This window comes from Trichoplusia ni, chromosome 24 (assembly GCF_003590095.1).
Source record: "Trichoplusia ni isolate ovarian cell line Hi5 chromosome 24, tn1, whole genome shotgun sequence".
NCBI lineage: Eukaryota > Metazoa > Arthropoda > Insecta > Lepidoptera > Noctuidae > Trichoplusia > Trichoplusia ni.
Genome location: NC_039501.1, coordinates 550581 through 571736, shown reverse-complemented (window position 1 = coordinate 571736; position 21156 = coordinate 550581). Strand labels below are relative to the sequence as shown.

Sequence of the window (21156 nt, the reverse complement as noted above, 5' to 3'; positions counted from 1 at the left end):
ATTTACTGGACGATTGGGAGAAGTTCTATGAAGGAGATTTTTTTTTTGTTGAATAGTTTAGATTTTTGAATATTGGTTGAAAGACAATACGCACACTTCTTTGATTTTAAAGTTTTTAATAATTTGTTGAATGTTAACAATGATATTTAGTAAAATTTGGACGCCATTGTGGTTAGTAATAAAATAGTAAAAAATATTAATTTTATTTAATTACTTAATTAATTACTTTACAGGATCAAAATGTCATAAGCAATTTTTTAATAGCTCTTAGTACGTGTGAGTTTATGTGACCTTGCTGCAGGTAGGTATAATTTACTATTAAAATTTTTGATTCCTCGATTAACTCCTAAACTAACAAGGGCACTTGTCATAATACTATAGTCCAAAACTTTCTTGACACACACTCACACACACACAGACACACACACTAGTATAAATAACAGGTTATATTGACGGTATGACGTAGTGTTAACTCATAATTCCATAATAATAGCTACTCTATCACCTGGCAATAAAGTTGGTTTTCCTTCAAATTGGCATGTTGACTCAATTACAATGACTATTGGAACTAACTAATCAAGGGGGATTCAGGGACAACAGATGATCTAGATTGGCAATATGATGCCTAGACATAAATTCGGGTATACGACTCTAACTGGAATAGTTGTATTTCGATTTTAAATTCTATTTTATTTGTCATTCAGTTTTTTTTTGTAAAATCTGCCTGTACATGCAGACTCTATCGCTCCTTCTATTACATTAGTTACTTTTTTTTATAATCAACTAAAGAAGAAGGCAGAAGTAGTGAATTAGATGGTACGGGGTGGAGAAAGATCCACAAAGGATATCCCAGAAATAAAAGAAAATCCCAGAGTACGGAAATTTGATGATGATGATAAAAATAAAGATTATGTTTTGTAGAAGATAGATCCCACTACGCACAGTGTTATTCTCCGTCTCGCTTCAACAGTGATGTCGAAAATTCTACTTTGCGAGGATATAATCATCATTCAATGATGTTATAACTACAGCCCCAACCTTAAGATCATTCAACAAAATATTGCATCACGGATATTGAAAAAATAAGGAATTGTTTTTTTTTTTAATTAACATAGCCCTAAACTCGAAGAAATATCACCAAAATGTCTCTGTCAGTGAATAATTTATAACCCTAAAACTAACATTAGTAAGTAGATTACACAACACCAAAAACAAAAGTCCACCTTAAATCGATACCGACATTAAAACTATTCGAATGCATTCAAATGGACCAAAAAAATGTGACGCCATCGATCCTAATCTAGTCAGCCATTCCAATGAGTCCCAGCAGAGTGATACAGTAAATCTGAACGGCAGTGTACACGTATATCAGACGTGTTCCGAATCGTTAGCTAACCCTAACAATTGTCATGGGATATATGACGTCAAGCTTCCAGTCACATGTTGGACACTATGGATAAAAAGTTGAATATTTGGTCGGAATTTGGTGACTGGTTAAATGTTCAGGTTGATGGGAATTTTATGGTGGTCTTGTAGGTGAATTGTGGTGATCGGGATGATTTAGTGAGGGGGTCGAGTTATGGCAAGTCAAGTACTTAGTCTAATTTAGAAATGATTGGAACGAAAAAGATATGACGTTTCTTTTTTTTACTTAAATGAGAGCATCATGCAGAGCATCAGCAGTGGATGTGGACTTCTCACAACTATTTTTGCGCTCAAGTATTAAATCTAAATCTTTGTATGAAAATTTCTTCAAACTTACAAAATAGTTTATGAATAAAAATACTCAGGATTTCGGGCAGTGTCACTGTTGAAGTCCTTGTGAAGAGATTGTTATTATTCCAGGCATAGATATAAATAGTGACTATTGAACCTCTCCATGTCAGATAAAATTAAATGCTTAAAAACTAACAGCATCGAAAGTAGTCAAACCGAAGAAGAGCGAAACGAGGAAAAGTTCATATTTTCGTCGACACTGATAGATAACACTTCATTTTTAATCTATACTTCTATACTAATCTATATCTATACTAATATATAAAGCTGAAGAGTTTGTTTGTTTGTTTGTTTGAACGCGCTAATCTCAGGAACTACTGGTCCAAATTGAAAAAATCTTTTTGTGTTGAATAGACCATTCATCGAGGAAGGCTTTAAGCTATAAAACATCATGCTGCGACTAATAGGAGCGAAGATACAATGTAAAATGTAAAAAAAAACAGGGCAGGTATTGGTAAATCATAACTTATATCTTCTACCCACGGGGACGAAGTCGCGGGCAACAGCTAGTACAAGTTATATAAGGTTTCGGTGCACATACAAAGGTCAAATATATGAAGGCTTTACCTTGAAACGTTACATCATTTGTATCTTTTGAATAAACTAATATAGCATCGTTCGTATTGAAAACAAAGGATTGCGACAATCCCTCTAGCAAAAAGTTTCTCTCATCTTTATTTATTTTATCCAATTCTAACAAGACAATACTCGACCACAACAAATTCCTTACAAATCACGATTTGTCAATATGATTTTTCTAAACCACCAAACCACACCAAAAGATACTTTAACTTATTTACATAAGGTTGAAATTTCCATGTGCTTTCGGATAGTAGGACTAATATATTCTGTAGCTGTAGCGACTATATTCGAAACTGTTTCTATGAATATCTGAGCTTGTCTGTTAGTTTGGAATGGGTTTCGATTTATTTAATTCAGAATACCTATATGTTTGGACCCAAACGGAATGTTCACCTCAATAGATATAAAAAACCTTATGAATATGGATTTGCCCAAAATTATACGAAAAATTGTCTTTTCAAATTGAAAAAGTGATGGAGAAACTTTCGTTTATTGTTTCCTCACATTTGATGACACTGAAAGTTGTTTAATCAATTAAAATTTTATTTGGATTTGATAGTTCATACCTCAGTATTAACATAACAGCTGGCTATGGACTGTAGTGTGTGTAGTAAGAAAGATTTAGAACTCCCTGGGAGATGACGAGTGGATTAGGGAGAAGAGATGTCACTCTAGTCTGTGTAGTGTTTCGTCACGCCTCCACAATTGCAATAATACAGATGGACACGGTGAAATCCATACAAATATTATAAATGCGAAAGTATCTCTGTCTATCCGTCTGCCTGCCTTGCTTTCACGCTAAACAACAGATGCATTTGTAATGAAATTTGGTAAACATGTAGTCTAAATCCTGAAAAAGGGGTTAGGCTACTTTTTAACTGGAAAAAAGTGTTTAACTTAAGGGGTAAGAAGGGTCAAAGTGTAGATTTTAAAGGAGGTAATGAAGTGGGGTTTAAGGCTACATTTATTATCCCGGCATCGCCACGGAAACGGGAACCACCGCTAAAAACTAAAGTCTACACGAACGCCGTCACGGGCAACAGCTAGTCACATTTATATACGAGGATGTGGACTATTTTTGATGACCACAAAACTTCTATATTGAGTTGAAAACTAAGCTCAAAGAACTAAGTAGACAGACAAATATATATTTTGATAAGTCAAGTCCCAGTAGGAATATCATCCCGGACAGAACATGCGAGAAAGTCTATTTCTAAACAGAAATAGACTTTAGAAGTGAGTTTAATTTAAGTTTAGGATGTCTACTGGTTAGTAGTTTTGCCATTGTTAAGTTTTAGTCGATATATTTAAGACAAGCTGTTTCTGTCCTGTTTTTTTCACATTTTCCATTGTATCGCTCATATTAGTCGCAGCGTGATGGTTTATAGCCTAAAGCCTTCCTCGATTAATGGTCTATTCAAAACAAAAATAATTTTTCAATTTGGACCTGAGATTAGCGCGATCAAACAAACAAACTCTTCAGCTTTATATATTAGTAAGTATAGATAGATATAGAAGTATAGATAGATTAATATTGCCTTTTAAATTAATTAAATTCTTTTAATATTGTCTTTTGTTTTTAAACGACTCCCGCAGAATGTAATTTAATCTTTGTATCGCGAGGGGTTTCACAAACATTCAAGCCACATGCACAAAGACACCCAGACTCAGAACAATAATTCGTGGATCACATAAATGCTTATTCTACATGGGCATCCAAGCCGCGATACTAATCGTTAAAACTGGTGTATTAGTAATGAATATATTTCATTTTCATTTAACATCCCTGAAAATTTGCATAAAATTCGTTAATAAGAACCGTAGCATGTAAATCCACCAGTCACATCCGCACATCCGTACATATTAAAGTATCAAATCCACTAATTCCGTAAACGAGTCGGTTAAGACACGTATTTGGGCTGCCGTCAAGCCGTCTCGGGTTCCGTACCACCCGTATTGCATACGTAATGTGCTATAACCCGTTTTATTGGCTTTCTATCAATACTGGCAGCGGGTAGCGGAGCGATAAGCGTAGCGGTTTAAGAATAAACAAAATATAAATTGAAATACTAATGTGATTATCAAATGCACAAAATTGCAGATTCATCATCATCATCGTCATCATCATTCATAGCCTTTATCTTCCAATAACTTGGCATAGGTCTCCCCTTTTCGTTTAATTTTCTAGGACAATATGCATGTCTCCTCTAGACTCAAATGATATAGGTTGCAGATTACAAAGTAGTTATCACTTGCCAAAAGCGGTGAAGGAAAAATCGTAAGAAAATCAGTACAACTTAGAATTTCTTAAGTGTGTGTAAAAATATACTTCAGAGCCTTACGGGAGGTTTTAACTCTGACACCAATTTGTAAATCAACCATACGACGCGATGGGGAGTAAAAAATAAACAAAATTTTTTGACACTGAAACTTGTCACCCAAAAGACAGATAACGTTTCACCTAATAATTACAGAACCCTAAAAACCCGATATGAATGCATCATAGAGCTCACGTGCCAAGCCGTGTAATTTATCACTCGACGTCGGGTTCCGCATACAAATGGTTTTAGAGATAGCTACGGCATTCTGAAGTGGAGCATATTGTAGTCGATTCTGATGCAAGATCGTGTCATCGAAGGACGGGTGAAGACGGGGTTTTGAATAAAGCGACCTCTTTGATGAGTATGGGGTAAGTTGAGAAGTTTATCTGATTGTTTTCTTAGAGTGGTCGTATATGTATCGTATAAGTGGCTATACAAGAGTTTGAAAGACGCCGTTTATTGACGATGCATTTGTTAAGTCATTTGGTATAGATAGGTGGTATTGTATAGGAAAGTAGTTTTTTTTTAGAACTAGCTGGGCACGCTACTTTGGCCGCGTGGAAAAGGAAATTATTATACAATTGTATGCTGGTTCAAATTTGTGGTGCAACTTGTATAAGCACAGGATCAGAAAATCCAGCAAATCGCGAGATTTTCTGAAAATTGCTTTTAGAAAAACAAATCGCGATAAATATTGTTTAGACGAAAATGTCCGTAGTAATCGTTACTTAACCTCAATTTTTATCATTTGTTTTAAAAGTGACAATCGTTATATGTTATCCGTTGAGCTATAATGGTTCATCAGACACAGGCTGGTGACTAACAGAAGGATAGAACGCAAACGGGCAGTCAGCTGAGCCTTCCTAATAGGGTTATTTTTTTACCCTTTGGCGAAGGAATCCCTGATTTGATTTTTATACTTCAGTAAAAAGGTCTATCTTTTTATTTCACATAAACGCGACAACTTTTACTAAAAGATTAGAAATTGTGATGAAAACTAGCCACTTATCTGACTAGAAATCCACGTTCGCTTTGTCTGTTTTCAATCAAATGCTAGTAAAAACTGTCAATACTTTTACTCAAGAAATCTATTCCAAAAATTTTAATCCCAGATATTTCACAGAAAGTATTTCAATCTGCGAAGTGCTGGGAATAAATTGATTTCATTTCAAATGTCTCTAAAATCAATTGGATTGTCACGTTGCGGGCTTTTCTGCTTTAGATTTCCGGACGAAAAGATTCATGCGATTACGTGGACTGAAGTTTTGGGTGAAATGATAAAGGTGTAGGTCTAAGAGGTTTGTGGTCTTGTGGGTGACCAGTTTTGTCATCGATCAATAAGTAATTGAAAATAACGGATTTACTAAATAATTGAGAAATTATAAGCTAAGATAGCTGTTGAGAATCACGCTCACAATTAAGGCCAATCTAAAGATACTTTAATAGTTTATAAAGCAAAAAATAATAATTAATAAAGCCGTTCAAGCTGCAGAGCCTCCGATAACCTAAATAAATAGAAATACAATATGATCCTTCTTTTACTGTGGTCGGATAAATGCTTACAGACGCCAATTACATTAATATGCGACTAATTTTACAAGTCAAAAAGATTGCTAAATACTAAAAAATAAGCATGGTTATTGAAGTACAAAAAAACTGTATTAATCGCTTACAACATAGAAAAGATAGATCATCAGAGAAACTTCCAATGACTATATTTTTGAGTTATAGCCTGATGGCAGATAGACGGATAGGCAGAAGAGCCTAGAGAGTATTTTTCATTGTATGATACGACGGATAATAAATCAACACAAGAGAGATTAAATACTTTTAGTATCATCATTTTAACTCTTTTTTACCTTTATATTTACTTTAATTCGCGTCACACTTGCCAAGTAAAAGTCAGATACCGATAGCGCTAGAAGTTATGAAAGCTACATTGAAAATCTCTCTGACCTAGTCATACAAGATCAATACTACTTTAGATTCAGTGCCGCTACCAAAACAATAAATAAATACGGCACGGGAATCGAATCCCGAACGGCTAGCGTTTAAAACGTTTGCCTTGCGGTTAAACTCGCACAGGATTTGAATACAAACGGAATCGCTGAGCTTTTCTTACAGATCACACGGATTTTGTTTACTTTCTTTTAGTATTTGCGTTTGTTCTATTTTGGTGAGGTTAAATCTTTTGCTGATGGTAGATTTGATTTTTGGAGTTGTATGAAAATTTTATGGGATTTATATTCAAGGATATCTATCAAGGATACATATGGAGATTATCTAATACTTAGTCAGTCACTGTAGTATGCCTATGAATAAAAGAGTTTTAATCTTAGCATTACTTGTTTCGTCTCAAAATCTGATTGATCATATTTAGGAATGGATGAATTGACGAATTTCAGAAGAATCAAGCATAATATCTCTATTTATTTTACAATTTAAGTTGTCTCTGTTCCTCCATCAATAATACTAAAACACTTTTCGCCACCTGGTCAATCAGTGACCTCCATCAATCCAAAATTACCAATTGAAAAGTCAAAATAACAAAAATTACCCTCAAATCCAAATATTGCAATCACATTAGAAACTCGCAATAAAACCTCCATTGCCACCGATTACGAGCGAACCAGTCCGGATACATTTTGATTTAATGCCCAGAATTGACCACAAATCTCGGGAAAGCTTCAATTTTGGCCTAATTCAGCCCCGATAACCGACTACGATTAATTTATGGCTGGTTCCAGTGAAATTTTCGATTTCGCTGTCATTAATTGATATTATGTTGATTCCTATAGATGCTTCATATTTGGTTTGGATGGTTTTGATGTTATTGTAAATGTAGGAATGGTTAGGGATGTACTTAGAGATGATGGAATGCCTGAATTGGATGCAACAGATGTGAGGAATGAACACTCGAATATATTATTGGATGGAATCTAAAACGTCTGTGTATACAGGATAGGAAGTAGATAAAGGCAAACGTTTTAGAGTGACTAACGAAACAATTTTAACCTAACAGTAAAAAGAATTAAATTCTTCTGTTACGAGATGGAGGACGGGAGAGTGATACAAAAATGTATACAAGTTTATCAAATTTTAAGTATGAGGTTAAAAATAAAAAATTGACACCACGCTCATTCATGTGCACACAAAATCGCTACCTCATCCAACATATTAAAGTACAAAATCGAATAATAATAAATACGTTTGATCTGAATTATGCAACCTACTTTCAACATGATCATATTAATTAAAAACACAAAGAAAACCTCAATACGTTATTTGCACTTAAAATTGCAAGAACTTTAATAATTTAATTCAGAGAACAGGTGTGAACAATTCCTTACTAAAGTAAATGTGAACACTAAAAGCAGTTGAAATAATTTTATGCTAATAGGCTTTACAGCTATTAAAATCCACCGAGAGATGGCGCTTAACTCAATAACAGTTGTGGAATTGAAATTGTTGTACATTTTGTGAAACTATCATTTTGTGGATAGAGAAATATAATACTCTTATTTTGACCTTATTTGCAGCAAAAGTGATAAAAGCTGCTTCGAGTGTTCCTTTTCTCGTCTCTTGTCTTACTTGCTATGAACGTCAAATGTATAATTTGCCTCAAACGTCGCAAGCGAATAGGTATCGCTAAATGGACGAAGAATGACGCGGCGGGGTCGCGAGTTGAACTGTCGGCCCCGTTGCGGCAGCTCATGATTGACTCCGGTTGTGTCCGAAACTAGTTGGACTCTCCCGATAAATACGCGAGATTAACCGTTCCATAATTTAATCATGAATCAGCATCATGATACTATTAAAGAATACGTGGTATTAGGTCAATCATAATACATGCCATTTTAAAACTGAGTAATGTCCCAAAATCCGTTGCATTTTCTTAACATCTTCTACCTGAACATATCAATATCTACAGTCTACTCACCGTTCAGCTCCCGCATATCATCTCCTCTGTTCTTTCTGAAGTACCACACGACCTTCGGCTGTGGTTTCCCCTCGTGAACAGTACAGCTGATGTTGACCTTCGCTCTCTCCAGCAGGGGCCCGAAGATCGCGTTATCTGAGAGCGCCTTCCCATCGCCAGTTATCAGTTCCACTGATTTTGGTTTTACTGTGAACAAGGAAAATATGGTTATTTTATGAATGTAGGGAGATTTGCTCTAGTTCTGGAATTTCTTTGTTTGATTTTTGTATATTTGTAATTACAATAGTATTAAAGCACAAGCTTTTATCCATAACATATGGGAAAGATTTAAGAATGTATGTATAATTCTTTTCTTTAAAAAATTTCGTATCAACACTTGTCTGTAGACGATCAGATTTTTTTTATTTTAGTGTGTTTTATAATACGACCTTACAAGTGAATAATGAGTATGCTCGTCAATTTATTTCATTATATATAAACTGCAAAACTTGTCACCTAAATTCGTATTTTTGACTTTTAAACTTGTCCATTTGTCTCCAAGAAAGTTCGTTAGTAAGTTTCGCATGAATTCATTAAAAAACTCATATGAAACTCGGTTTATATCCTTCTTTTACTTTTTTTCTTATTATCTCATTCGTAACTTTGATTATGCGCCCTCAGTTACCGGTTACCCGATAATAAAAAATATTTCACTTTTCTCACATCAAAAATCTTCAGCATCCATGCATCATCCAACACCCAGTTTAAATCTCAACGTAGCTTTATTCTGCCATTACCATGGAAATTGTCAAAGTTTTATAAAGGATACCCCGGACAAAGTATACCCTGTACCACGACCACTTGAAGCAAAACTGCTGCTAGTGTCAAAGAGAGATGGATGGATACTTCACATAGCGCCATCTCGCTTCCACAATACCTACTGTTTTGTTGCGAGTGCTGATATTAAGCGCACAGGACATATTGCAGAATTCATTAAGACTTGCAACGTAAAGGACGGATAACAAAAGCATTTCGTCTGAGCTTCCAAAAAGCTGAAAAGATAAACAGGGTGCAGACACAAATACTTTCAGTAGACTTGAGTCTGTCGTTGGAAAGATTTAAAAAATTAAAAAACGTTTTATATAAATTTTAAATGTAATTATTCAAATAGATGTGATTGATTTAGATGAGGCCTGGAGACAAGTGTCTTCTAGAGCTAGCATTGATTTCATCTCACCAACGTAGTGACAATTCAATATTACGTGACATATTGAAACGAAATATCATTCCCATGCCTTTGAAGTTTTCTAGCACACCCTTAGCAGCAATTGATTTTTCCAGTTATTTGATACAAATACCTAATCCCTTTTTTTGTTTTATGATTATCTAAGTAATTTTATGATTACCCCACAATTCCTGTTCACATTCCCAATATCTCTCAATCTCCCATTCCAGGTAAGAAACAAAATAGGCATAAAACAAAAACGAAACGGCCGTTAATTTGAACCCAAGGGTCTTGGGCTTAATGGGGTTTTCAAACATATGTACCCAATTTATCACTTACCACGGAAAATAATCGTGGAAACCTGCGCATTGAATAATAAATTGTTGGGTCGTAAGTGGCGCCCTCTAGTTGGGAAGATAAATAAGTATCGGTCAAGCGTACATTGGCTTGAAGAGAGTTTAATTAGTATTTTGGGAGGTTCTCGTTAATACAAGAATGATGACTGAAGACTGATGAACATAATATGTCTATGCACGCCAACATAACTCTTCCTTCTTTTTCCGGAACTGGTGCATGTCCTACTACTCTGACAAATAGCGCCATTCTGTTTCAAAAACATAATAAAAATCTACTCTAAATATCTTCAGCCTAACTATCACCCTGACAGACATACTGATGAATCAATTATTACGGTCAGTAATTTTGACAATCGTTTAAAAGGTAACGATATCAAAACAATGGTAAAAATAAATTAAAGTTAACCTGGTATTTAAATGAAACATTTGAGTAAACTTGAAAGATTAATAATTACTATTACTAGACTGGAATGCCCCACTGCTGGGCAAAGGCCTACCCACTTGTCTCTCTCAAGAGCCTTGATGAAGTATTTCGAAAAAAATACTACTTAATAAAGAACTATATAAAAAATTACAAATTTACCTCTGAGAATGGAGAAATCCTGCATCAATAAAGATATTGTAATAAAATAAGAGCATTCGTTAACGGAAAGCGAATTAAATCCCATTCTCATTACGTCGCTTACACATTGAATTGCTAAAGAGCTGAACATATTATTTTGTCACATGCAATGCGAGTTTCATTTATTTTTCAGGATATGCACAAAAGTGTTGAAAAGTCATACGATATGTTTTTTTAGAAGACCGGTCATATTTTCATTTCTACTAATATAAATAAATATATCTTTTCAAGGAACCAATGGCCTCCCCACTATTTTTCCAATTGTCTCTCTTGAGCTGTGAGCTCTTCCTCTCTCCTATCATAATGCTGTGCCCTACGGGGTCCATAATTGTTTATTGTACCTGAAATTACAACCTGTAACTACATTATGGAAGCAATAAAGTATTAAGTATTGAGTGACCAGTTCCTTAAGAACGAATTCAGGTCATTCCGTCATCTCCGTCTGAGTGCCTCGCTGACGACCAATCAGTTGTAATTTTTGCCCGTTGGTTGTTGGCAATAAAAAGATTCTAATCAAAAATAAATACTTAAAGTCCACGTTCAGTGTAGTTTATTAGCAATTTTAGAGAGCCAGAAATAATATTATTTGACCCCACTCAGCGCATCTTGTACCAAGCGGGTTCGATCCCCGCGTGGAACAAGTTTTTTTTTGTGTTTGTGATTTAAATGGTTGTGAAATATAAAATATATTAAAAGCATTAAGGATAATAACAACAATTGAACAATTTTGATCAACATTTGCAATCATCTTAATAATAAAATGTAATTATATTGTTACAAAGCAATGTTGTGTTCGATTGTACAATCGGTCCAACTGCGTCTCTTAATAATGTTAGCTGATTGTCTCATTCGCACTGTTTATCGCGACTGTACTGACAAGTTGTCGTTAAAGCTTACTGTTAATTATACTTCTCTTGTGTTCATTGCATTTTATGTATATTTATTGAAAAATAACGGCCAGTAGGTATCTATTAAATAAGTTTGATCATTTTTTTTAATAGGGTTTATATTGAAGTACTTTAAAAGAAGTATGAGATGGTATTTTTTATTCTCAATATATTTTTAAAACAATTCAATTTTGCGGACGATGACGAATCATCGATATTTTCAGAAGAAAATATAATACTTTTAAAATAACATTAAATTTTTGTGGGTACCAAATACACACTCGAATTTCAACCAATAAATGAAAAGTGGAAATATTTTCACTGCATTTTATTGTTGAAAATCAATTTCGAATGAAAGTTTTTCGTTAAAAATAAATTGTTGAAGAGAACAAAGAGGCCTGGCAGTTCCCGATGTCCATTTAATTTTATCTTTCCACTTGATCTCAAATCAAATGCAAATGAAATGTAATCAATCAAAGAGGTTTTATTTATTTTCAGGCTCCATTTTTTCTTTGACTTTTTGTTTTTCTATTCTTTTTACCAGAAAGTTTCTAAATTATTTTTTCTTAGTATTGTCTTTATTGACATATCAATCACACTTCATATCGAGTCAAAGTAACTGTCATAAATGTTATGGGAAATAATCTATAAACTAATGTGCTTTTTCTTTTTTTATGAATTTAATTGTTGTATCGGGCGATTTCACAAACATTCAAATCACGTGCACAGAGACACCTAGACTCCAGACAAGCATTCGTGGATCACACAAACGCTTGTCCTACACGGGGATAGAATCCGCAACACGTCATGCAAAGGAGGTTTGACTTAGTGACGTCTACCACTCGGCTATCCGAGCATATTTAGCAATTTTGTTTAGAAACCTCAGTTTTGCGAGTCCGACTTATCTTGTTCAGATATTTTGTGTGAGTATTTTCATATTATTCTAGAAGAATTGCATAATTGCAATAAAAATACCTACCGTTCTTTTAGGTTTCATTAATTTCTTGGCTTCTGCGTTAACCCTTTCTTATAGAACGTGCATGGAACTAAAGAAAATACATAATATTTCCTCTCTACTTACATAAAGACTGTTTAGTTGTTTTGGCGTGATGCCGGGACATTGAAACTGTACATAATCTCTTGAAATCAGATACTTCTATATTTTCTTGGAGAGACAAAACTATTTCCAATTTAAACTTTATAATTATTCGTGGAAATTGATTTTTTTTGAAGGATTCTACGTACAATTTGTGGCTGAATAATGCGAAAGCGCAATGATGGTTAATTGATTTCTTTATGGCAACAAGCGTAGTGGTCAATGGTTAATAAATACTCCTATGTGTGGAAAAAAACCTTGGCCTGATTTTTAAACTATATTTATTCAAAGACATTTTATTGTACCCGTTATACTACTCTCATCGTGAAGGCCCTAACCTAGCATTGAGACATATAACTTTAAAGGGCCGCTTTATTTATTTACCTAGCTTAGTGAGAAAACCGTTGGAGTTATAAATCGGGTCTTAGGTTCGAATCCTCCATGTATTTTTTAATTAATGTTCGTATTACAGTGTATTATCACTTGCAATTAAAGTGGTGAAGTCATATTGTTGAGGTCACCACGCCAAAACCGTAAGACAAGTAAAGCGTAGGACAATAATGTCTGGGTGTGTTTGTGCATGATTCGAATGTTTGTAAAATCCCACGCGCAACAAAGACTTCCACGCGCAACAGAAGAATTAGTGCGGGATTCATTAAAAAAAAAAACAAGAAAAAGGTTAATCTCTAAAAATTTTACACCAAGTTGTACATCTACTATACAAAAAAACATATAGCTACGAAAACCGTAAACAAACCAAGGTCCCAACAATCTCAAACACACATTTGAAACTCAAAATAGTTTTCAAGTGGCAAAAGCATCCTCCTTCTAATTCATGTTACAATTCATTGCAGTGCTAGCTCTCACATTTGTACACCCTCAAGGCGCACGTGAGACTAATGTGCAACTTAAATATAACGTGCCCTAAGACATTGCGACTTACATGCATACCGCCGAATTGTCGCGACTTATTGTCGACATTTGTCGCAGCGTGAATATGCAGCTTTATTTTTGTTAGCGGTCGTGAATTGAAAATAAGAGATTGTGTGCTAAGATTTTGGGAATTTATTTTAAGGTGAAATATTGTGTTAGAATAGTGAGAAGCAGGTATTGCTTAAATAATTTCATAATTTTGATATAAATTTATATTTTGTAACAAAATACACAATTTACACATACACTATAACAATAAAAACTATTATTATTCTCTGTAGTATTTCTACTAGTATGTAGTATTTATATTAGTAATCTGTAGTATTTATTATTTATTTTCTGTTCCAAATAATAATCATCATCACCCAAGGTACTTTAATCGTTCATTAAAAAAGTAATACAAACCTAAATATTAATACCATCATTATATTTCACTTATAAAAATAATAAATAAATATTTAGCTGAACAAAAACACGACTCCCACAAAAGTCGTTGTGTTAAGGTGTTTTTCACAAACATTCAAGTCACATGCACAAGTCACCCAGACTCAGGACAACGTCGCGTCACGCCCTGTGGTTTTGGCGTGACAACTTATTCAACTCGTTTAACGGTAGAGTTATATGATTACCATCAATCTGTCCTCTAACACCACGTAACCCAAGCTTCAAACAAATCTAAAACCAACCAAAATCCTATTTAAACAAATCCCTCATCAAATCTCTAACTAGTAAAAATAAAATGTAGAAAAAACAACTAATCGACTAGAAACACTCGTATCACATCTAATTAATTTAAAACAGACCAACTTTTAATTAACTTTGTGCAACTGATGCTTATCTGTCCCCGGCCAGAGATGCGCGTTGTCGATACAAATGTCGATAAAGTTATCGATGAACGGAAATGTCGGAGAGCTGCGGTTGTCGATAATTTGGTTGCATCGCGTTGTCTTTGCAAATGAAATTGGAGTTGTGCTTCGAATGGCTGTTTCTGTTGTGGTTCGTGGAACTAATGAATTTCGTTTTATTTATTGGGGTGATGTTGTGTTGTTAGTTTATACTATTTTAACTAACATTTTAGCTTGTGTATGGTACAGTAATTTTGTTATGAAACTAATTATAATCCTAACGTAATTCTTTAATCGTAGTCTAAGGAAAAAGGAGCAACAGACACAGGTTATTGCAAGTCGGACTTGTCAAAGTAAAGGTTCTTTACAAACAGGCTAAGAATACAAAAACAAAGCAAAAGAATAGTCACAAATGTTTCGATTTTTATTATTTGTTGTTATAGTGAAAATGGAATTCAATAATTTATGACTATTTCCACAGTCAAAGGAATAGAATGTGGGGACAAGTCAGAGTGCCATAGTAATAGGGGTTTTTGCAGGCTTTAGGGTGCAGAACCCTAAAAGCATTTTATTAAAGTCAGTTCCTATGTATTAAAATTCCTACCAATAACAAAACGTAAAAGCAATCTGTCCACAATTTCCGCTTTCACGCTATTTCGATATCGACATTACAAAAAAGTGCCCATCAAAAGAAGCACAACATAAAATCATTCGCAAACATTAACAGAAATCGAATTGCGACGAAACCGAGATTATCTATCGATAAGTACCAACACTATTAATTACTATTGGACTTCAAAGAGTAGATTGAGGAACTGTTTGAAAAGCTGCGTCCGAACGTATTTGTCGCTCTCTTTACTTAATACAAATGTTATTTTATTGGAAAGTTTTTATTTTTTAAATCCTTTTGAGAAGTCGCTTTGTGAATGGGAATTAAATTGTCTTTTGTTTTGTCGACTCGTGTGAATTGATTGAATTAGCTTTTTAAAGATTTAAGTTGTATTAAAATTTAATTTGGAATGGCAAGTCATTGGAGGTTCAAATGAAGCGAAGGTAAAGATGACGATAGTTAGGTAATGATGTTCTAAATTGTCTATTTGTATGTTGAAGCTGTGATATCCCAGTGGTAAGACCAGAGGTCTGCTCAATGAAAGGTCTCAAATTCGATCCCAAGGCATGATCGTAAAAGCTAGGCACCTCATTTTTTATAGATGATTTATTTCTGTAGCTGCTATAACTGTTAATAATAATAAAATAAAAAACGGTGTCAAGCAACGGTTTGGAACGGTCATCACTATAACGACGAATTCTTTACGCAAATGTATTTATAAAAAACAGCAATTGTTCTCACTGGGCAAAGGCCTCCCCACTTTCGTGTCATTTTCTATGGTCCTGTGGGAGCGTCATCCAAACTCAACCCTCCAAAAATATGGTCTTTATTCGGCCTTTTATCATCATCATCCACAGCCTTTAGCCTCCCACTGCTAGGCATAGGCCTCCCCTTTCTCGTGCTCATTTCTACGGTCCTTTTATTGCCGCGAATCTGCCTCGAACTGATCAGGCTTTCGTACATCGTCATATTATACAAGTATTTTATTTGACCAAGCAATATTACTATCTGTAAGAGACGACTTATTTACTTTTCGCCTTTGATGCTTGTATGATTCAAGCCAATAAATACTTCAATGAATAAATAAAGCAATGTTTACCATCAATATTCTCACATTAACTTATCGACGACTAGCTGTTGCCCGCGGGCCCGCCCGCTCGAAATCGAAAATGATCATTAAATCGGATAAAAACTATCCTATGGGTTAATTCTTGTTATGAACTATCTGTGTACGAAGTTTAGTCTAAATTCGTTTCGTAGTTTTTGCGTGAAAGAGGAACAAACATAAATCCAAACCTTCGTCTATAATATTAGTAAGATTTCCAAGAAATCATATTAAATACAGGACGAAATAAAAAGTATTGTCTTCAAAAAAATATAAGGTATTAAAAACAATAACTTGTTACCTTCGCCTTGCCCTTGTCACCGTAATAACAATATAAACACGTCAAATCTGACAGGTATTGCGCCGCCATGACAGTTTGGGAATTAACGCGCGAACTTTGACAGATACGCAATATTATATGATTTTTATATTATTTATGTTTTCTATAGGTGCTATTTAAAGCTCTGAAAATATAGGCATATCTCTTGAATGTGTTAACTGATCTGCATGTATGTATTTTTTTTAATCAAGATTTTTGTTAAACGATTGCATTTTTTATGATACAGATAAAACTTCAATAGTATAGGCTTAAGAAAATAAGTGTATTTTTGAGAGCGTTTTCACAACTGATAGTCATTCTTGCCCACTGTTGGGCATGGACCTCCCTTTGTTTATATACCATTCTTCTGATATGCATTTTAGATTTATTTTTAAAATCGCCTTCCGATCTCATCTTCGGTCTACCGGTATTTATCAAAACAAAACTTCCCGATAATAATGGTTTATTTAACGTATAATTTAACAACAAACTGATTAATAACTTTTAATCGTTTAATAATTAATTTAACATTAACATTTTACACTATCAAGATTAAAACGTCAAGCCTTCATCATAACTTGTCAAAATAACCGCAACGGCATTGTCTTGGGAACGAGCGGTAATTTTCAAATTGCTTTCTATTGAAACATTAGTTCCTGCTTTGATTAATTTCTTAGAAACAAATGTAGCTATGGATATTGAAGAGTATTTATATCTCGTCAGTCTGTATCCTGAGCGGTTAAAAAAGACTGCTGCGATTGTGGAAGTAAGAGGATACCTAACCTCGATTCCAAGAACTAATAAAAATCCCCATATCTGGTTTTCAGTAATTAAAAAAGCAGGTCAGTAATTAATTAATATCTGAAAAAAGTTTTCCTAAATTATTTTAAAAATATAAAACTAACTTTTTTAAGTACCAATGTTTTCTTAAAACACAATACGAGTATGACTGAAAATATACCAAACCATTAGAAACTAAATGCAAACATTTCCATTCACCAAGCGATCTAAAATAAACCCAAAACAGGCATAAACTACTCTGAATAGATACGCAATGAAAACACCTCTCCGCCTGACAGTGAAATTGGCGGGAAAACTGACAGCGTTGACATCTGTCAGTTAGTGCGCGTTTATGAGGGGAGCTATTACTCGACGGCATGTTTAATTGTTATTTTGTCCGATTGTTCATGACGTGTTTCATTAGCGTCTGCAAAGCTAGATTTAATGTTGATTTCAGTAATGTGTGGTGGAATTTAAATGTTATTTTGGGACCAGCTTGTGTATGTCATAATTATTTGTATCTACTTGTTTTTTAGCATTTACAGGTTTCCGATACAAATCGTTAGAAGCAAAAAAAGTCGATTGGATGAAATAATTTCATGAATGTTTGTCGGACAGGCGATGGCTGCAAAGAGTGTTACTTGTGAGATGACGTCAGATAGAAATGTATCGAAGAAGCACACATGTTGCACCGACTTCGAAGAAAAAAACTGGAATAAATGGCAAGGGAATCATGATGATACTGGTTTGTTTCTATATAATACCTAATCATCAAAATTAAATACTCATTTCAATCGACACGAAAATAACACATGGTGCTGCCGGTATGAACAAATTACGCAATCAATGATCCACGAACGAATGCCTCAAAATAAAAACGAGAACTTTAAAAATTCCCACCAAAAACATTTGCCCCAAAAAATATACGGAAATCGTATTTACAGCAATTTATCACAAAAAAAGCTGCTGTAATATTCATTAGAATTGGCAACACAAACTGCGCCGCCAACTGTACACCGGCGCTCTCATTTATATTCTCAAGTTGAACAGTAAATCACTCAAGTTCCGATATTCGTATAAGTTTTGGAAATATTTCGAGTTTACGATAAAATTTCAACTTTTGTCAAGTTTCGAAGTGAGTTATAGTGGTTGGATGCACGTCGAAAACAGGAGCAATATGTTGCAATTGGACTTGAATTTTATTACCGCTGTCGTAGAGTTTATTATTGTCTGAATGTAGATTTACATTTTCGTAGTGCCCGAAGTAAAATAAAATGTTTGTGAAATCGTTTCGAAAATGCATGATACAGTTTTTTCGATTACGTACTTTTAGTGAAATGCTTTTTCGAAGATGTGTAAAGTGAATACGGAATAAGGAATAATGCTTTCGTCTGCAGATACAGGCACCGTTATCCATGAAACGGGGATCGGGAAATACGAATATGAAGCGATTGGAGAAAATTGCTTATTTGAGGTATTTAAAATGGTGTAGTTAGCCAGTTTCAGTGTCGGTGCAAAATTGACTATTTCATTTAAGGTTATTGTAAGTATAGACTATTGAGTACCTAATAATTTACGACTTATTTATTTAATATGGAAAGCAAAACCAGATTAAATTGGAGGGTTGGCTATTTAGAATAACTTTTAAGTTAGCATCATTGTTCTAATTATATTATTTGAATGTTTTGCATGTTCATTTCTGTTATTCAATCAGGTTTAAAACATTTTCAGTACCTAGTCTATTTTAAGATCAAAACCACCTAGACCATAAGCCATACATTAATTTCACCATCTTCCCACTCTGGGGTCCTCATAAATTTCGCTCGCGCCATGTGGTACAAACGCTCTTCCTAATTAGGGATAACCGTTGACTTTGGGCACAAACTTTTGTTAAACTCCAGTGTGTGTATCCGAATGATGACATACCAAAAGATATTGTCTTTTGATTTGATCTTCATTTGATTTTTTGTAGCAAGAAGGTATTAGATTAGATTAGATTAGAATATTCTTGTACACCATGGAATTACAGCAGTGATTCTTAATACATACAATGTAAGTGGAAGAGATCTTTATCTCAGTTGTGGGTATGATTGGCTAGCAATAAGAATTAAAGCAGAAATACTAGCACCGAATGTAAGACGTACAAAACCTGATAGAAGGATAAGCTAGGACAAGAATTTGAGTGTTTGCAAAATCGGAGTCATTTTTTTCAAAGATTATTCTTAGAAAAATATTTTCAAGCTGCAAAATTTGCAGTAAGGATGACGCTGATTCTCCAATCATAATAAGGATAAATATAGATTTTGTCAGAGCAAAGGTTAATGACAACGCATAATGATTATGCCCCAGTTTGTAGGAAACAGGATGGTTATCGACAGCAGATGGCATTAAAGGGCTCGTCGAGGAAGATATAATCTTTTATGACGGAGGAAAGAATTTCGGAAAGCACCGTGAAAGATTTGGAGATTATTTAAAGACCAATTATAAAGGTGACATTCTCGTAGTTAGTGACTGCTCATAAGCTTTTGAGTGACTGAGACGCATAGATTTGACACATTTCTATTAATATTTTAAGATATGCTGAGAAAACTAGCTAAATAATAAACAGATAAGTAATAAATAACATGAAAAACTAGCTGTAGTCGTTTATTTTAAAGCATAGTTCATTTTAATTGAAAGCAACAAGAGCGTTAGTTGCAGTAAAGCGCATCAAAGATCCCCGTCTCAATAACAACAGACGTTGCTTTGTAAACTCAACTAAATAAAAATACAAAAATAATTGATTAAACTGAAAGAAACGTCGGGTGAAAGGCTAGTCAATAAAATAGACGTCTCAACTAGCGTCAAAGCTTTGCAACAAAGAGCTGAACAGCGATAAAACACTGATTAAATTGCCATACAAAACTTGTAATAGGAGGCCGTTAGTAGCGTTCCTCAAGGTAGTTTACTGGGACCCTTACAAGAAATAACTTGGGATATTGGAAACTTGTATATATGTAAACTCGGGTAAACTTTGATTGCGAGTTAGGTCCGTAATATTAATTTAGTGTTTCTATAGACGGCTGGTCGTAATGGTCATTTGGTTGATAATTATTTACGAGTTCGTTTCGTGTTTTGAGAACTAATTAGTCACGCATTCCTTAAATATTAATAGCAGCTTTCTAACTCACTGAATAAATTAAATATTGATTGTATTGAAGTAAACCTACTTCCTGATTCAAAACAAAACAAACGATATTAGTTCTCCAAACCTTTAGTAGGAATTCTGTGAATGGAGACCAACGTGGTGGCAACTGGGTCCCTCGAGTAAACGGCCTATCGAAAATTATAGTCCTTTTTATTGCCTCGTTTAAACAAACACTCAACATCTTCAGAAATACAAATGTTTAGTAGTAGGTACCTGCAACTCGGTCCACATTTAATTTCTAAAATGAAAGTATCCTTAGTTACTCCTAAATTCATCAGCTACTTAGCAATAAAAGTCGTGTCGAAATTGGTACAACAATTTCACAGAGTAGCCGAAACAAACTAAGAGAGAGACAATTTTTTTTTTGTTAATTATTTGTATCCGCATAATTATATATTCCTACGCATGTAACTAATGGTTATTTCAATATAACCAACATACACTCCAATTTTGATGAATACATATAAAGATTAGATCATAATAATACCTACAAACAACAATAAATTGTAATAAACGTATAAGCGACATTAATACTACAATCTTACAAGAAACAACTCAGAAATAAGACAAAACTCGCACTTAACCGTTATTAT

The 21156-nt window shown here is 34.2% G+C and overlaps 1 protein-coding gene across 1 annotated transcript in view; it reads right to left on the bottom strand.

Annotated features, from left to right (window-relative positions):
- Positions 1 to 21156, bottom strand: part of LOC113505070 — a 117852-nt gene that overhangs the window by 67803 nt on the left and 28893 nt on the right. The window contains exon 2 of the mRNA XM_026887577.1: positions 8620 to 8805. Coding sequence (XP_026743378.1) covers positions 8620 to 8805 — 186 coding nt within the window. The remainder of the gene's footprint in view (positions 1 to 8619; positions 8806 to 21156) is intronic.